The 20,000-nt window shown below is 42.4% G+C and overlaps 1 protein-coding gene across 1 annotated transcript in view; it reads left to right on the top strand.

Moving 5' to 3' along the window:
* smoc1 (SPARC related modular calcium binding 1) overlaps positions 1–20,000 on the top strand; it is a 61,016-nt gene that overhangs the window by 21,092 nt on the left and 19,924 nt on the right. The window contains exons 4-8 of the mRNA XM_080512839.1: positions 3,944–4,056; positions 4,319–4,418; positions 9,573–9,620; positions 12,231–12,320; positions 13,179–13,259. Of these exons, the coding sequence (XP_080368965.1) occupies positions 3,944–4,056; positions 4,319–4,418; positions 9,573–9,620; positions 12,231–12,320; positions 13,179–13,259 (432 nt within the window). The remainder of the gene's footprint in view (positions 1–3,943; positions 4,057–4,318; positions 4,419–9,572; positions 9,621–12,230; positions 12,321–13,178; positions 13,260–20,000) is intronic.

The following is a 20,000-nucleotide window of genomic DNA, read 5'->3' as shown; positions in this document are numbered from 1 at the left end:
CACTGCAATTTATAAAAAAAAAAAACAACCCTAAAAACCAAAAAACCCCGGGACGAGGGTCTCCGGGTCTCCGTCGTCACGGCGGCAGAACAAAGCTGCAGCTGAACTCAGAAGATGTCTTTCATGTTTTCCGCCCCTTTGAAAAGGCGTGTAAGTCGTTACAGACCGGGATCCACCAAGATTGATTGGTCCAGAGTCAAGGTTGGAACTCGGCATTTCCAAACCCCCCCACCACCACCCCTCCCCCCTCCCCCTCCACTCTTCCTTTTCACTTTTCCTTCAGCCGTTAGGAATCAGGCAGAGCCTTGTTTGGAGAGAGTCTGGCTGGGTTTGGTGAGGCTGCGTCTCTCCGGGGGAAGAAGACGGAGAAGCAGCTCGTTTGTGTTTCGTCGCTTTGCAGCGTTTATGTTTACAGTGTTTATGTTTACAGTGTTTATGTTTACAGTGACGGAGGAGGCTGAGAGATTAACGTCGAACTGATTTCAGTTGAGGAGCCACATCAACCTGATCTGACCTCTGGACCCACATGGAAAGAACCTAAAGAAACATATATGTTTTAATATAGGTTTTGAATATATGTGACATATATAAAATTGGCCGTTTTCCTATATTATATATATATATATATATATATATATATATATATATATATTATATGCACACCTATAGGTGCATATATGCACCTCAATTTTCCTATATGTGGCATATATATGCATAGATGCAGCATATATATTGTCATATATGTGCATATATGTTGCATATATGTGCATATATCCTCATATAGGTTCTTTCCATGTGGGGAGGGTCGAACAAGTCAAACATCACATATTAAACTGCAGATATGGACAAATGTCAAAGTCTTTCCTTCTTTTGAGCCTTTATATAACTATTCTTAAAGTCCCAGTGAAATGTAAAACACTACTTTGCAAAAAAACGATAGTTGGGTTCTACTTCTAAGGTTCCTCCGACTCTGCCCCACCACTGTTGTCGCATAACAAAGTTATTTGAATTTTGAATCTCCAGCCAACGAAGTCGGGGGAATCCTTCTTCTTCTTCGTGGGCCATTGTGGGCGGAGCCTATGTGTGACGTCACGAGTTGTGCAGATCTCCATCTGTTGTGTTTATATCGGCTTGTTTCCCTCTTAAATATCCAAGTTTTTACAGTGTTTTGAAGTTATAGTCGGCGTTTTATGAGCCTTGATGAAAGATTGAGCCTGGAAGAGACCGAGAGAGGAGGAAAGAAGCGACAGCCAGAGTGTTTTGGAGGTCGAATTTTCATTTCACTGGGACTTTAAAATTACATATTAAAGGAAATCAGATATTATATTTGCAAAATAAACACAAAAAAACCCCCTCAGGCACCTATATCTAGATATCGTATTTTTATTCAGGATTAAAACAATTTGTCATCATCTGGAAATTGTTTTGAGTTCACGTGTCTAAAGTATCACTTCACATAAGTTGGACTCGTTGTTTTATTGTGAAAGGCGTCGCATCATGTGACCGCCACAGATGCATTAATGTCGGGGGTCAAATTGTGACCAAGGGCGGTTTTAAATGTCATTTTTGCCGATCTGGTGTTTTTAGATCAGGGTCTGTGAGTTTTCATATTTATACTTTAAAAAAAAAAAAAAATCACATGGCGGCCGGATTAGATCCTCTGGCGGGCCGCTTCTGGCCCCCGGGCCTCATGTTGGTCTAACCAGACAGTCAAATACTGGTCGACAAAGGAAGAAGGAAAACAAGCGAGTTATTGAAGAAAGTTTCTTTCAACAGTCGTCACTCGACTTGTAACGAGTCCATTGATTCTCAGACAAACAAGCGCCTGTTGACGACAAAGTCAGAAAATCTATTAAAGTCTATCAAGTCTATTGACGTCGTAAAACACGAGGTACGTTCCAGTATCGGTGCTTCATTGTCGCCTGATGTTCTTCAGGTTCACTGATCATGAAGGAATCAACACAGTCAGCAGTTTCTAACCTGTATGACCACAGCCTCCAACACCTTCTACCCATATACATCTATATCTACATCTCTGGAAGTTTACGAGCTGCAGAAGCTTTTAGATTTGAAGGTGAAACCTCCCAATGTTCCGTCGTTTTAAATCTTCAAGAATCCTGCCGACAAGCTGCTGAATTGATTTTCACATTTGCATCAATCTTGATGTGTTGGGGTCGTTTTCGCTGCGTCTCCGTGAAACGCGAGCGCCACGCCGCTAGGTGACGACTAAACAAGCCGGAGTCAAAGTCCGTGTTTATACGGCGGCGTAACCGCGGCCCGGTGACATCATCATCAGGCCGACCGTCACCTCGGGGGAGACGACATGTCTGCCTGCTCTCGGGTCCAAACGCCACTGTGTTCAAACGGCTGTTTATCCGGTGGGGGGGTGGGGGGGGGGGGGCGGTGGACTTTGTGACCAGCTGGTGCTGACGCCCCCTTCAGGTCCCTGACCTTCATACAGCCACGTCCACGTGTTTCCCCGGCGAGCGGCCGCGGCCTCCGGGACGTCTGGCGCCATTTTTATGTGTCTGATCGACGAAAAGGTGATTCAAACCTCAGATAAATGTGAAATAAAGAAGAATGCAGCTGCTTATTATCTCGAGGAGGAAACCTGCACCGGGAGCCAAGAGGCTGGAAAAACTGTGAAAAAGACGGTGGGCGGAATTCGCTTGAACGGCTCAACTCTCCCTCTGCGACTATCAAATCCTGCCCTTGAGCAAGGCACTGGCGCGGCACTGAACTCGGAGGCCAACGGTAGTTAAACGGGGGCCGTCGGCGTGGAAAGCTTATTTATATTCAGACGAGGGGATTCGAGGTGTTTTCCAGTCGAGGTGCTGCTTTTCAACCCTCAACGTACCGTCTGCAGTAGAAATACCATAAATCTAACAGTTGTACCTTGAAATACACACGAAAGAAGTAGAATACAGTTTTTCTGGGGCAAAGGAACCCTCCGCCCAGCTTGGCCCCAACAGGCTCCTGCTTTTTTGGCGATATTTTGAAGTTTTTTTTCCCGACAAACATCACTCGGGATCGCCAACGGATCACGCACGGTCGCGGCCGCTGTTTTCGTCCCGATTCGTGTTCCGCTTTCTGGTTGGTGACGCTGCGTCTTTCCCGGGAAACCCTGCGTTCTGATTGGACGGCGTTGCGTAATTCCTGGGGATTCCCCCGAATGACGTCGTCGGGAAACTCCTCATTGGCCGCCAGTCTCAATTTTTCACTTCCGCTAACATTCAGATCAGATCGTCGCCAGAAATGATTAAAAACTTGGAATTCAACACATAAAAACAACTTAAAATAAAACGACGTATTTTTGATTTTTTTCATAAGTTTCTATGGTTCAGAAAAAAAGTTGACCTAAGAGGAAGAAGAGGAGGATTTGATTTGTTATTGACCAATATAATAAAAGTACATGACACACATTTACCAGGTTGTTCAAAAAAACAAACATTTCTATAGATAAATAAGGTGTGGCAGTAGGGAGTAGTGCGGCAGCTCCAATCTTAATACTGTCACATTTATTTCAGACCAAGAACAAACTTTCCCTGAAAATTCATTGCGATATCTTGATTATTAAAGAAACTACAAGTGTTTTCATGTTAAAAGTTGCGTTGGTCGAATTCATACATGAACCAAGATTATAAATTTACATTAAACTTCGGGCGAGTGTTTAAAATCCTCAATGTCAAGCGGAATATTTCGATAGTTACGATTTCAGAGCTTTAGATCCACCAGCCTGTTTCAAACTACCAAAACTAATGTGACAATCAGAAGTCAGGTTATTTTTTTTTTTTAATGTAAAAGACGTGTTCCACCAGAAATAAGTAAATAAAAACTGTTTCCTTGTATCAGTTTCATTTAAACCTAACATCAATAAACATATAGTCGGGACACAAAATACAAAGTGCGTGATTCTGCCCCCCCCCCCGTCAACACGTTACAGATGCAGGTCAGCTGAAGTGTCGCACTGAGAGGAACCAGGCGCTGGAACAAGCCCGGAGACCTCAGGAGTCCACCTTCATCCCAGAATGCAACGAGGACGGAACGTTCGCTCAGGTCCGTCTCTGATCCTCCACACCTCTAAATCTTCCACGCTCCGTCCTCACGTCAGCCCCCCATCCCCCCCTCCACCCCCCACACCCCTCCCCCGCCAGGCGTCCTCCTTTTTCTTTTTTCTCTCTTCACCCACGGAAATTCCTGCACTTTTTGCTACGAATCTTCAAGTCGAACTATGTGTGTGTGTGTGTGTGTGTGTGTGTGTGTGTGTGTGTGTGTGTGTGTGTGTGTGTGTGTGTGTGTGTGTGTGTGTGTGTGTTAGGTCCAGTGTCACACTCTGACAGGTTACTGCTGGTGCGTCAACAGTGATGGGAAACCCGTCAGCGGCTCCTCGGTGCACAACAGGACCCCGGTGTGTTCAGGTACCGACGGCTCAATGTGGATTTGGTTTAATCTGAGGAATTATAACGCGACGACACACTGGGGGGATGTTTACGTCACGACGCGCGGCGGACGGACGGACGTGTCCAATCGAAGGATCGGCCTCGATTGGTTTTTCACGGAAAAATAAATACGACCATGGAAGTGAAAAGGGGAGCTGGAATAACGCTGTGGCCAAAAAGAACGAAAGGAAATGCAAAATACATGATGAGAAGATAAACTGGAGCTGATGACAAGTTTAAACAGGAACTATGTGAAAATAAGCTGCTTGAAAAGACGTTTCTGAAGCTTTTTTTTTCACTTACAAGTTATGAAATGTAACAAATTTTCCCTTCGTGTCTTCAACCGAATCAGCAGGGAGAGACTTTACATAACAGGATATTAATTAAAATCTTTACGAATTAAAAAAAACAAGATGAAGTGCTCCGATATGAAAAATTCATGACAAAGTCTGTGATAAAGAGTTGGTTTTGATGCGTTCAGATCGATACAGATCAGTCGTCATTAAATGGAGGAGGAATCGAGAAGGTTGTTACACAATAAACATCCTGAATAAATATGAAAACCAGATAAAAAAGCCTGAATTTGAAGACGATGGACTGCATCTATATACGGCGGTGTCGTCAGCATAAAGTGGAAGGCGATGGAGGGGAAAAGCGGACTGTTGCAGGAAGTTTTGAAAATGATGGGAAATAAGTGATGAATTTGAGCAAAATTACTCACTAAAACGTTTGTCAGGAATTGTAATTTGTCCACGTTTAACGTTGAATTGTTTATTCTGTTAGAGGCTGCAGTGCGCCGCCTGCAGGATGTTCTTCTCAGCCCTTAAAATTAAATTAAATAAAAAATTTTTTTTTTAATAAAAAATAAAACGTAATATAATATAATTCAATTTAATATAATTAAATTAAATTAAAAATAAAATGTAATATAATATAATTCAATTTAATATAATTCAATTTAATATAATTAAATTAAATTAAAAATAAATAAATTAAATTAACAAAAAAAATGTAATTAAATAAAAAAAAATTATATTAATTACGATAGAATAAGTTTAATGCAAAACCATAATTAATAAAAATGTCCAGATTTCAACAGAAAATGATGACTTCCAACAAAGCGTGCGAGTGGGAGTGGCTTGAGGCTCGGGGAGGATCTCGGGGAGGGTCTAGGGGAGGGTCTCGGGGAGGATCTTGGGGAGGATCTCGGGGAGGGTCTCGGGGAGGGTCTAGGGGAGGGTCTCGACTGGAACTTGAATGGGCTAAATTAGCATGGAACCGACTGTCTGTGCTGATGAAAGATGAAACCTGAGCTCCGCCTGCAGATGACAGAGAACCCGCCTCTGCACAGCACATGTGTATTACATGTCATGTGATGCATAGCAGGTGCAAGGTCAACCAGAAGGCTAATGGCCATACACAGAGGGGCCCCTCAGCGCCCCCCCCCCCCCCCCCCTTGTCTAAGTGCTCTCAGCAGGGCCACACACTCATCCTGGATGGGAACACTTTATGATAATCACCATCATTTTCCCTCAGAAGATAATACACAGGGTCTTTGCCAGAATGGGATTGCGCCGGCCGCTGCAGCATATGGTGAACATTTTCCTGAGGAGAGTGTGGTGAAAGTGGTCACATGCCCCCCCTGAAAACTGCTCCACAGACCACAGACCCCCCCCCCCCCTCCCACCGCCACCGCCACCCCCACTTCTCTTTCTCTTTCCTCCACTCTCGTTTCCTCTTTCTGTCCCCGTCGGCGTTCTTGGCGACTTCCTCGCCGTTCCGCGTTTCCACTAATCGCCGCCGTCGTCTCCTGCCACCTGCTGCTTTCCTGAACCAGGAATTTATTTTCCTCTTCAGAAAACCTCACCGGGGCTTTGTGAAGGTTCAGTGTGGAAGTTCAGAGAGAAGCCGGAGGCGTTGCATGAATGTTGGTGGAAAATGTATCGCACGTATTCTACGGTGTCATTTTTTGGCCGTCGTCTTTGGATCGTGGTGAAATCTTTGGTCTTGGCTCTTCAGGTCAATGTTTTATGTGACAAAATCTAATCTGTTAAAAAAATAAATAATAAAAATAGTGCCTCGTTTGCACTGCGGCAGCAGACGCACACACTGACCATGATGTAGTTAGTCTGCCGGGCCACTTGAGGGCGCCACTGCTTGTTGTCTGCAATGAAACCACACAGACGTGTGCAGAGAACGATACACTCGAAACAAGAGAACCCGACATTCTTATGAGCCGATGGCGAATCGGACGCTATTAAAACTACCGACATGTACGACAAAGCTAGAATTCGGGCCGCGAGTCGTACGACGGGGGGCGGCCATGTTTGTTTACATGTGCAGAAGGAACTATTTAGGACGGGGAGAAGATCTGCGGATTCCCATTGTTAACGTTTATCATGTTCTACAAAAAATAAACTCGTGACCCAACATGAAAACGACATCGTCGTCGGTGTTTCCGTGCAAACGGACGTCGTTGCCGTGGAAACAAAACAGTTCATTTTCACTTAAACGGCGCCTTACTTTGAAAGGGCGCAGTTAGCGATTAAACCTGCTGATATAAACGTTAGAAAAACGTCCTCCGACATCAAATAGTAGCTACTTAATAGAAATATTCCTTCGTTTGGAGGAAGTTTTCACGTCTTGCTGATAAAAGACGATAAACTTTTCATCCTCAAAACAGTAACGGTTGTTTGTGTCTCTTCTGCTGGGATGTGAGTCATGGAGCCGAACGCCGTCGACATGAAATATAAACTGGCGTTGCGCCAAACTTTCTGACACTTTAGTGTTTTATTAGCTGCTGCAGACTGTTTTTATGTAGCCTGCGGAGATCGTTTATCCTTTAAAAGAACACAAATGAGCACAGTTTGTCTTTTCTTTCCAGCTTTGACTTGAGTTATGTGACAGATTGAAGCCAGAACGACTTTCTCAAAGTAATTTATTCAGGTTGAGAAGCTTCACTGTCTCGTCTCCTTACAATTTCTCCAAAAAGTGAATTGGAACAACCAACAACACCAAAAAAAAGCTGTTCGGTCAACTACTATTAGTTTATAATACTTCTACTGATAATAATAATAATAATCCTATTTAATTTACAATAAAAACTAAACACGAATTTAAACAGGTTAAACCAAGAAATAGTAGAAAGACTTAAAAATATGCAACAAAAGTGAGTTTTCTGAAGATATTTTAAAGAGGAAACTGACGTGTGCAGGAATATATATATTGGTTTTAAATATATAAATTCTTTATTGGATGACATCCTTTATACTTTTGAACTGAAATGATGAGTTACTGACAACTGAAAAAGTAAATGATGAAATACTTTTTTGTGTGACGAAGTCATGAAACTTTGACTTTAATTCTTATTTGTGTTGAAAAATCCCTGGGATGTTGTTGTTGTTGTTGTTGTGTGTCCCGGGCTAACCTGGGATGTTGTTGTTGTGTGTCCCGGGCTAACCTGGGATGTTGTTGTTGTGTGTCCTCAGCTAACCTGGGATGTTGTTGTTGTGTGTCCTCAGCTAACCTGGGACGTTGTTGTTGTTTGTCCTCGTCTAACCTGGGATGTTGTTGTTGTTGTGTGTCCTCAGCTAACCTGGGACGTTGTTGTTGTGTGTCCTCAGCTAACCTGGGATGTTGTTGTTGTGTGTCCCCAGCTAACCTGGGACGTTGTTGTTGTGTGTCCTCAGCTAACCTGGGATGTTGTTGTTGTATGTCCCCAGCTAACCTGGGACGTTGTTGTGTGTCTTCAGCTAACCTGGGACGTTGTTGTTGTTTGTCCTCGTCTAACCTGGGATGTTGTTGTTGTTGTGTGTCCACGGCTAACCTGGGACGTTGTTGTTGTGTGTCCTCGTCTAACCTGGGATGTTGTTGTTGTTGTGTGTCCTCGGCTAACCTGGGACGTTGTTGTTGTGTGTCCTCGGCTAACCTGGGATGTTGTTGTTGTTGTGTGTCCTCGGCTAACCTGGGATGTTGATGTTGTTGTGTGTCCTCGGCTAACCTGGGATGTTGTTGTGTGTCCTCAGCTAACCCGGGATGTTGTTGTTGTTGTTGTTGTTGTGTGTCCCCGGCTAACCTGGGACGTTGTTGTTGTTGTTGTTGTTGTGTGTCCCCGGCTAACCTGGGACGTTGTTGTTGTGTGTCCTCGGCTAACCTGGGACGTTGTTGTTGTGTGTCCTCAGCTAACCTGGGATGTTGTTGTTGTATGTCCCCAGCTAACCTGGGACGTTGTTGTTGTGTGTCCTCAGCTAACCTGGGATGTTGTTGTTGTGTGTCCCCAGCTAACCTGGGACGTTGTTGTTGTGTGTCCTCAGCTAACCTGGGATGTTGTTGTTGTGTGTCCCCAGCTAACCTGGGACGTTGTTGTTGTGTGTCCTCAGCTAACCTGGGATGTTGTTGTTGTATGTCCCCAGCTAACCTGGGACGTTGTTGTGTGTCTTCAGCTAACCTGGGACGTTGTTGTTGTTTGTCCTCGTCTAACCTGGGATGTTGTTGTTGTTGTGTGTCCACGGCTAACCTGGGACGTTGTTGTTGTGTGTCCTCGTCTAACCTGGGATGTTGTTGTTGTTGTGTGTCCTCGTCTAACCTGGGACGTTGTTGTTGTGTGTCCTCGGCTAACCTGGGATGTTGTTGTTGTTGTGTGTCCTCGGCTAACCTGGGATGTTGATGTTGTTGTGTGTCCTCGGCTAACCTGGGATGTTGTTGTGTGTCCTCAGCTAACCCGGGATGTTGTTGTTGTTGTTGTTGTTGTGTGTCCCCGGCTAACCTGGGACGTTGTTGTTGTTGTTGTTGTTGTGTGTCCCCGGCTAACCTGGGACGTTGTTGTTGTGTGTCCTCGGCTAACCTGGGACGTTGTTGTTGTGTGTCCTCGGCTAACCTGGGACGTTGTTGTTGTTGTTGTTGTTGTGTGTCCTCAGCTAACCTGGGACGTTGTTGTTGTTTGTCCTCGTCTCACCCCCAAACCGTCAATAACCTTCACAATTAATTCAAGATTAAACAGGAGGAAAGACTGACTTCATTTCTTTCTCTAAAAAACAAAGAAGAGAAAGTGGAACATCCTGACCGGTGGAACTGCTGTTGTTGACATTCAGGCTTCACTTTGTTTGTTTTGATGTTGGTTGTTTTGTTTTGCAGGGTCAGTAACCGACAAACCGCCCGGGCCTCCGAACTCCGGGCGAAAAGGTGAGCAGAGTTCTGCTGCATGTCTCCGTGTCTCCGTCTTCCCGTCTCGTCCAACCAAAGTCCATATTTGTGCACATCGGCAACCTTTCACTTTTATTAATCCCAGCCGGGAGCTAAAAATAGCGCGGCGGCGCGCTCAAGGTGTTTTATTTCCTTTTCTTGCCGGCGAGAGCGAAGCAGAGCGACGCGAGATAAGGTCTGACCAAATCCACAGGGCCGGGCTGAACAAACACTCTGGAGAGTCTCTCTTTGAAGCCTTTCAAACTAAAACACACGCACAAATTCAACAATGAGGAAGGAGCAGGGAAGTCGAGGGAAATTATGGATTTTTTTGTTGCCGTTTCCCATTAGTTTTTAGCACTTTGAGATTAATCAACGCAAAGTGAAAAACTAATTGTAAACATAGTAATTCGCCTCGCAAAGTCATGACAACGTGCAGCAAACGCTTGACTTTTATAATAGAAACACCCACAATGCAACAGTTTTGGGTTTTTTTGGTCCATTTTTACTGAATTTTGCAGCAGAAAGCTTCATTAAAATTGGCGTTTGTGTTTAGATTCCCGTAACTTTCACCGCTGATTGTTTGGCTTCGTGAAAATACATTTCTTCACCGTAATAAAGAGAAAAAAAACGTTAAAATTTAAATTTCAGCAGCTGGACTGAGCGACACGCAGGACACGGGAAACCACCGGTGTTTCGGATGAACCGGTTTCCCTGTTAACTGGTGACCGGAACCCGTAGCCGTCCCGGTTGAACACCGTTTCACTGCGTTTCCAGCAACGTTTAACGTATCATAGCGTCTTATTCTAACATCAGCTGCTGGCAGGAGGCACCAGTTAACACGGGCACCAGTGAAACCGAAACACCGGACGGTGAAGCGCCATCATAACGATCCACATTTTGTAAGGTTATTACATCAATAAATACAAAACATATACTATTTTACATGCTATTTGAGTTGATATGCTGCACCGGGAGACACAGACTCTATCGGGGGCGGTCGCTTGTGCGACGGAGAAAAGCTCCGCCCACATCGCCGTGGCACTATATTGTAATGGGAAACGAAGGAGTCGAGGCCAAAGTCGTATAAAACAAGACAGAAAATTAACCATATACACCGACATACATATATATTTAAAGACTTGTTTTCAGGCCCAATCCTGTAAGTCACATGTTGTTTTGTTTTTTTTCCAGGGACGAGTGTGAATTAAAGTAAAAGAAACCAAAACAAGCTCTCTGTGTTTGAGCCGCTCGGTTAATCTGAGTTAACTTTGGCCTTTTGCTTCCCAGTCTGAGGCTCGTCGGGTCGACTCGACCGGCCCTCCTCAAACAAACCACCATGTTTTGTGATTTAAGAGCCTCGCGCTCCTGTTTATGCTCTGGTTTTGTTTTGTTTTTTGCATTTGACTGAATTATTTCTTAAGGAAGCTTCCAGATGCTCCAAAGCGACGCCCGGGTGAGTATTCTAGTGTTCTAGGCAGCTCGACTCAAGGCCTCCGATCAGTTCCGTCACATTTACACCCGTTTTATACACAAAATACATTATATATAATAATATATAATATTATCAGAGGCTCATTCTAACTCAATATTTAAACTGTCACTATTCATTTAGAATTAATCCCTTAAATTGTGGCAGCCCTGCAGAGATCTTATATATATATATATATATATTTAAGAAAAGAAAAAAATTTATAATGAAAAAAGTTTAATTAAATTGAATAAAATGTAATTAAATTAAAATAGTCGTCTTTGCAAAAACTTCCAGTTCACATTTTGAATGAAAAGGAGCAGAAAAGAAGATTTACTCTTATTATATACGCCCCTTAATACCTTCACAATGTTCAACATTCTAAATATATACATATATACAGATTTACAGATTTGTTTTAAGCATTCTATGTACAGTATTTACAATAGACACACAAAAAAGAAAGATAAGTCATTTTCAGGTTTGCCCTAATCAAATATCTAATAATAATAATAGTAATAATATTATTATTACGGATTTTACGAGTTTCTTGGATGCCAGGAGAGTTCCTGACTCTTTTACTTATTTCAGAAATGCGTTCCATAAATGTATTCATTATTATTATTATAAATATTACTATTGTACTGTGACACTTCATCCCATTACTTTGCAGTTAAAGCTGGAGTTTCGTCCTTAATATAATATTAGCATGAGACGGGTCATTGATTAATTAAAACATAGTGTCACGCACACTTTCCATATATACAAATATCTACAGTTTGTTGGTTATTTATTCACGCGACACGAGTTCTCCTGAGAACACGGACCAGAACCAAGCAGCAGTTATGTTAATTAATTCATGTTGGATTAACGTTGGATTCTGAAAAACGATCTCCGTTAACGTGAGTCGTGTATTTGTTTGTCTATTTGTTTGTTTGTTTGTTTGTGAGCCACACGCGGGCGGTCGTCCTGTGGTTTTCTACCGTTCAGTCTCTCTCTCCTTGTTTGTTTGTCTCTCTCTCTCTCTCTCTCTGTCTCTCTCTCTCTCTCTCTCTGTCCTCGTCTTGGCCGGGCCATGTGCAAATCCCAACCATTCAACAGTTCTGGAGAGTAGATTGTATTAACCTCAATAATGGTAGTCTCCTTCCGTTTCTTTCTCACCCTCAACCCAGACGACGGCTCCAAGCCGACGCCCACCATGGAGACGCACGTCCCTCCAGAGGGCGACGGTGAGCACCGCCGCTATCACGCTAACAGTCCATGTCTCTTATTCTGGTAGAATTCTAAGTGGAAGCAGCAAAATGTCCTGATTTCTGCTTGAATTTCTCAAGAAATATTTATCCAAAAAAATGAATGTGACGAAACGTCCATTTAAAGAAGCGTGAGTGTAACAGACACCACAGTCACAGGCTAAGACAAACTCCGAAGACGCCGCTCATGCAACAATTTTTAAGCGACAACACAATATTTTCACTCCGACTCCATGGAAACGCAGTAAAACTCAACTTCACGGTTCTTCTTCGGCCATATTCTCATTTAAAAAAAAAACAACACACAACCAACGGCGCCGACTCGTGGCCTGGCAGGCGCACTTTCGTAATTTTCGGTGTTTTTCCTGCCGTTTCCGTGGAAACGGACGTGGTTTCAAAAATGTACAAATGTGAAACTTTTATCAAAAAAAATATTTCCACTTGAAACGTCAAAAAAATTCACGTAAACGTTTGTTTCAATTCCAGACTTTCTCAAATCTCTCACATTGATCAATCCTGCTGCTAATAGAAACACAACTAATAAATACAAGTACATCGTAAATCTTGTGTCTTGAACTCTTGTGGTTTTGTATTTTTTTAAACCCGATTCCTTAGAAACGACACACAGGAGTGAAACGTTCGTATTTAATGGGCCAAAGGTCCGGCGTTACTCATTTTGTGCACTTTCTGCAAATATCAGGAATTAATTATCCACATTTTCCACAAGATCTGAAGGAAAACTCTGCAAACATCACGTGATAGGTGTGGTGATCCAGTGGAGTGTGTGTGTGACTGACGGAGGTGTGTGTGGTGGTGGTGGTGGTGGTGTCTCTGCAGAGATAACGGCTCCAACACTGTGGATCAAACAGCTGGTTTACAAGGAGAGCAAGCAGAACAGCTCCACCGCCAGGAGACAAGGTGAGACTCGTCGTTTCCAACTTCCCTTCTCAACCCATCAACTTATTAACTTATTAACTTCTCTGGTCTCAAACGCCGTCGTCGTCCCATCATCCTATCTTAATGCAGAAGTCACCGATATATGTAAATATATGGGACGAACCAAGAGTGTCTGAACATCAATTAAATAGATTCAATAAGATAAACGTGACAAAACACTTCAGTGGAGCTTCGCAATCAATTACTACCAGTAGATTAGAAACTACATCGTATTAAAAGCTATAAAAAAAACATTGACTCAATGGATATTTGAACTTCTGGTGAATTTATTGACTTTTATTTATATTTACTTATATCTGTGTCATTGTCGTCTTTGATCTTCGTGTTGCATTCAGTAAAATTCAGTATTCTTTTTGTGTCTTTTGGGTCTAAAATTGAATAATTGTACCGTCATAGGGATCGATAACATGAATTATTATGGTGTTTTTTGTGTTTATTATTTCCTCTTGGTAAGTCATTCACTCATCATATAATATAATATAAGGCTCATTTATGCTCGACAAGACAAAAACAGCATTTCAAATAGTGTAAACGTGACCGATTTTATACATCCAGTATGTCAGAATGAGCATTTTGCCTTCTGACCACCAGAGGGCGCTGATGTGAATCAACATTTGTGTCACAATCCCAATTTGTGAGGCTTTTTAACCACATAAAACATCACAAACTGTTTATTCCAGCACCGTGATGATCTCGACACTGCCCCCTGTGGCTCCTGGAGGTACTGCTCTATATCCTGGCTTGTTCAGACGAGCCCAGACCTTCCAGTTAATACGACGCGTGAAATTAAATCGACAGTTTTTCCTGTGAGGAAGGCGAGATGGACGAATCGTGAAAAACGACACCATGTTTGAATAAAGTGAACAAAGCGCGTCGTCCAGGATCCCGGCGGCTCCAGAACAAAGTGTAAAACATTTCCGGGGATCGGGTTTCCTCGCCTCTCGTTTTTTTTTCGTTTCGCTGTAATTTGTTTCGCTTTCGCCGTCTCCTTTTCAACCTCGGCCCCCGAACCGCCTGGGGCGCCTTAAAAAGCTCAGCACATCTATAAAACAGACATTTATTTATATTAGTTTACATGTTTGACCTTAAAAAAGCTTTTTATGGTACAATATAACCGTCAAGAGTTTTATGTATTCAAGATACTTTGGTTTCCCCTTGAAATTTACTATAAAGAAGAAATACTCTTCACATAACAGGAGAGAAAAAGCAGCGGATGGATTAGATTATAATATTTACTTTAATGGTCTGAATGAGCGTTTAGTCACAATTATTTCTCGCCGCTCATAAAATGTCAATTTCTCACGATAAAAGATAAAGAAAAATAATCTCTGACAGCATGTCCAATTTACATAAACTCTACTTTTATTACTACGACAACTTTTTCAAGTGAAAACCACAAAACTCTCATTTTTGTTGATTTATTTTCCACTATTTCACACATGCAACAATGACTTGTGCATGAATTATGCAAAATGTATAAGAAAATGGGACACCACAATAAAAAATGTTTTTAATCTTGGAGAATTAATTGAACATGTTTAAACAAAACAAAAAAAAAAACTGGTTAAATATTTAAAAATATCTTGTAATGTAGCAGTAAAAAATAAACTGCACTCAATCTTTTGAAAACAAGAAATAAATCAGTTTATGTACTGACATAAACTCCAGTAATGAATGATTCTATGTCGGTACTTTGGCCTCCAGTGAGAAACTCGCTTCTCTAAAACCTCCACCAGCTGAGAAAAACACCTTTTCTACGTCACTGCAGAGCTTCAGCTCCCGATGGAGGCTTCACCTCTCGTCTCTCTACAAACTGTTTCACCAAGTTGCTTTACGTCACAGTTACTTTACTGAAACCAGTTAGCCCTACGGTGCTTTAATGCTAGTAGCCGCCGCTAGCATTACTTAGCTTCAGCAGCAGGAGTGCTGCACCTTCCAGCAGCGATGCAGAACTCGGCGTAACACCTCTCCTTTTGAAGAAAAACGATAAACGAGTGACGTGCCGACGCCTCCTGAAGGTTTATTTAATAAACGCCTGACAGGTTCTGGACCAGACGTCCGTCAGTAACGGACAAACACGTACTAGTCTAAAAAAATGTTTTTAATATCTTTCACACACACACGTGAACGTCATCATTCATTCATTCCCGGCCCGTAATCGTGATTTAGAGCGAAGTGACGGTGAAGCGACGAGGATAAACAAACGACGCGTGCAGAAGCGTCACGCCGGCGGCAAAAACGAACGAAAGAGAAACAAATTGCCGAGTCGTCGTAATGAAGTCACGTCGTCGGGGGAAGACGAGTCCCTGGAAACATCTGCAGCGTGGAGTTCATCCATTTAATCGTGGGGTTTTTTTGGTTGTTCTTTTCCCTGCAAGATCAGTAGAAATGGTGTGGAGCTGACTCGGCATTATAAAGACAAACATGTGCTCCTCAGACCCCCCCACCCAACCCTCCCCCCCCCCCCCCCAACATTTGGACAGATTTAACTGCAGAGAGGAGAGAGAATATTGCAGCGATTAGCACACAGCTGAAAACCATTGGAGAGAAACAGAGTGGAGGAGGGAGGGGGGATGGGGGGGGGGGGGAGGGAGGGGGGATGACAGAGAAGAGGCCATAAAAAAAGCTGAGAAAAAGAGGAAGAAAATACTCAAAAGTAGTTTCATATGACTTTGAACGAATCTAGAACGTCCTTGTTCGTTCCTGCTGTGTTTTTTTTGTTTATTAGTATTTGGCTCTTTTGTTTTGGTAAAAACGTTCCGTTTCCTCCTCGTTACTGCATCAGATTGACGCTTTTATAACAAAATCGGAAGAGGAGCAGGGTTTCAGAGAAGTTGCGTTTTTTTCCGTTTCCATGGGAACGGCATCCAAGCGTTTTCAAGGTAACAGTTTAACTTTTAATTTTTTTTTTAAATAGCGTTTTCAGTGGCTCCGTTGTCGTGTGAACAGACATGCAGAAAAAAAAAATCGCAACAAAAGATTTCCGTTTTTGCTGGAAAGCGTTTTGCAGAGGTTCCACGTTCTTCCCACGCCGTAATTCCGTAATTTTTTTTATTAAAATTTTCCTGTGATAGACGGGTGAACGTCCCCCGCCTCACATTCCCCGCCCACAAAAGACAACACAGTATTTATTTTCCCTCCCTGTAGTTTACATGGCAACACATGTAAAACTACTGAAAACGCCTGCAGTACCTGTACACGGCCTGTAGGTGGCCGAGACTGGGAGGAGGGGATCACTGTGGCTCACGAGGGGTTAAAAAAAAATACTGCAAATCATGACAATTCAGCGGATTGTTCCCGACTTCTACGTGTGTGGGTTTACCATTTTTGTTTTCTCCTGGGAAAATATTTGTTTCCTGAGCTTGTTTGTTTTTTCCTCATCTTGCAGTTCCTTCCAAGGGAAGAGAAATTAAAAACAAAAGTTAAGAAGAAACCAAAACAGAAAATAAATAGAAGAAAAAAATGCAGAAATGGAGACGATAGAATTGAACGGATTGCGTCGCAGCTTCCCCCCCCCCCCCCCGTTAATATCAACAAAAACATATTTTTGTTGTGTGGACCCCGCCGCCTGGCGCCGGTTAAAACCTCCGTACGATAAACAGTTAAATACCGTGGAAGTGAAGGAACCTTGGCGCTGGAGGAGAACGCTGGAGTCTGAACGGGAGGGAACGGAAACATGAGCTCCGCTCCTCGGAGCGTGTCGACGCCGACGCCGCCGCTTCGTCGCCATCTTTATCAACTTAGCCACGGAGGTGAAGCGCACTTTGTGTGTTTCCAGGTTGCGGATCATGTTTTCAGAAATAACTACAGTCAGTCTTTCTGCGGTCGTGTTTCTGTCCCGTTTTAATTTACATCTATTTAGTTTTTTTTTTTGCATTACCATCTGCGGCCACTAGGTGTCACTGTATGACAACGGAACGACGCTACAGCGCCACACAAAAAAACCGCCATTATTACTGCAGTTGAGCTCAATGTCGCCAAGAAGAAGAAATAACGCAGCAAAACAAATATTTTTTTGTTTTTTAAATGCAGCCAAACAACAGGAAAGGATCAAACAAACGTTCACGGTAATGACGAAAATTGTTGTACTGAAGTTCGCCGCTGCTGAGACTGAAATACTGCAGTTACATCTGCGTATAAAAATATATATATATATATATATATATATTTTTCATGATGTGTGTATTTGACTACGGAAAATTATTAGAGCCAGGAAAAAAAAAATTGAAGGCTATAATAATAATAAAAATCCTGTTTCACTTCGTAAAATAAAATTCAAGATTTTTTTTCCTGAGCTAAAAAAAAGAAGCTTCAGACACTCCCGAAAAGTAAAAAAATAAAAGTCACGTTTTTTTTTTAAATTATTATTATTCAAATAAATTAATCCGTAATTTAACAGATGTCGCTTATAGGCCAGAAAATACGATAATTTAAGAAAATGTAAAACTGTCATTACTGTTATAAATACAACTGTTCCTGAGACTTGCTCTAGTTTTCCAAAATAAAATCCCATTTCCGACATGTTACCGCCGTTTCCCCAGAGTTAATAAACATCCTAACAGCTGCACCACCGGGCCGATTCTACGTTATTCAGTTAACAACACGGAAATGCGTCTTACCTTTCGGGGCGTTTTGGTTTTTCTGCTTCGGAGACGAATCGGTAAAAAGACGCTGGACGACTCCAGTGAAACGAGCGTTCTGTTGGCCGAAAACCTGAAACGACACAGAAACACGAGTGGAACAAATCACCCTGCATTTAACGCTGTGGGAAAGATGTTCGGTAGAGACGTACGTCTGTACCGTATATTTCCCAATAGAGGAGCAACGCCTAATAAAAGAGCGCCCGGCTTTTTTCAAGGATGTGGAGCGCGAAACAACAACAAATCTCACTACTTGATCAAACGTGATATTTTGCAGAAACCAAAGAACAACAGTCAATTTATATTGTATTTTTGTTGTTTTTTTTAAAAACTTCTTAACACCGCGTTTCAAGAAAGTCTAGATATGCACGAGTGCAACAGTTTGCAGAACTGCTTCCGTGTCAATAAAGGAACTTAGAGACGCTTTAACCTTAATGTTAATGTTCCCAATAAACACGGACCCCGAGATTTGCCCTGCGCCTCTATTATGAACTATACGGTATGTAAACGCAGGTTTTTGTGTTTTAAATTACAGAGTAATCAGGCAGTGGAATCATTTAACAACTTCTAAAAAAAAAATAGGATAGTGACTTTCCTTACTGACAAGTTAATGTTAGGAGAGAGAGAGAGAGAGAGAGAGAGAGAGAGAGAGAGAGAGAGAGAGAGAGAGAGAGAGAGAGAAAGAGAGAGAGAGACTGACTGTTTACATTCACGCAAAAAGTCCAGAAACTCCAGTGATGAATGGATGAATGGTGGAAATGGATGTGATCACTCTCTCACAGTATCGGGAGAGAGACTGAATGAGTGAGTCAGTGAAGGAGTGAGTGAGTGAAGGAGTGAGTGAGAGTCAGTGAAGGAGTGAGTCAGTGAAGGAGTGAGTCAGTGAAGGAGTGAAGGAGTGAGTGGAGTGAAGGAGTGAGTGAGTGAAGGAGTGAGTGAGAGTCAGTGAAGGAGTGAGTGAGTGAAGGAGTGAGTCAGTGAAGGAGTGAGAGTCAGTGAAGGAGTGAGTGAGTGAAAGAAAGAGGAAGAATAAATCAGTATGTGAATGGATGAATGAATGAACGATTGAGTGAAAGAATGAATGAATGGTGGTGAATGATCAGTGAACAAATTGATGAATGAATGAACTTGAAAGATGTGAAAATGAAAACAAGTTAGAATACATACATTTTTTTTCAGCCTTCAAATAAAGAAATAAGTCTCTGTCTCTCTCTCCCTCCCTCCCTCCCTCTCTATCCCTCCCTCTCCCTCTATCCCTCCCTCCACTGAAGTTTGACCTTTTGCATCATTTGTTCGATTACGTTCTGGTTTTGTTTTCGCCACACGAGACACAAATATTTTGTCCCAGACGGAGTCGACATGTCACCTCCATCCTGCAGCGCCGCTTCTTCTCCTCTTTCATCCTTCACTTGAAATGAAGAACAGATCAGGAGCGGTTTAGAGAAAACCCCAAAACAAATGAACACTTCATCGCCATGGTAACAAGGCCTGTGGTACTTGTGCTTAAGAGTGAGCAATGGACTAAATGGATGTGAGGATAAATACAACGGGGAGGGGGGGGGGGGGGGGCTCTGTTACTGTTACACTAAACTCCTGTTTGCATGTTCAGCCCACAGTGAACTTTTTTTTTTTTTTTTTAAGCAATTGTATTCTTTAAAAAAGATTAAAAAAACAACAACTAAGTATTTAACGGCAGCAGCATATCCGTCGTAGATATACAACACATAGAGCATCTTCCTCTCGACGCCACATTTCAAGTGAAAACGGTAGAAACGCTGAAAACGACGTAGGATCGGTTGGACAATTAAGTGTTTGTTTTGTTTTGTCTTTGGAAGACTGACGATATAAAATTCAAAATATATAAAAAGGAGGCAAAGAAAGTTACTTTCCTATATAAGTTCCGTTCATAGACTTTTATATATAGAAGCTGGAGCTCCTGGCGTCTCTCGTCTGTCTGCAGAAGATGAACGCTGCTTTTCATTTCTCCATAAATAAAAGTACAGAATCACTGCCAGCGTCAGAAAAACAAAGACTGAACTAGATGATCTGCATTTCCCGCGGC

Source organism: Blennius ocellaris, assembly GCF_963422515.1.
Source record: "Blennius ocellaris genome assembly, chromosome: 17".
Taxonomy (NCBI): Eukaryota; Metazoa; Chordata; class Actinopteri; order Blenniiformes; family Blenniidae; genus Blennius; species Blennius ocellaris.
Note: the sequence above shows the minus strand (reverse complement) of the source record. Positions and strands in the feature narration are given on the sequence as shown.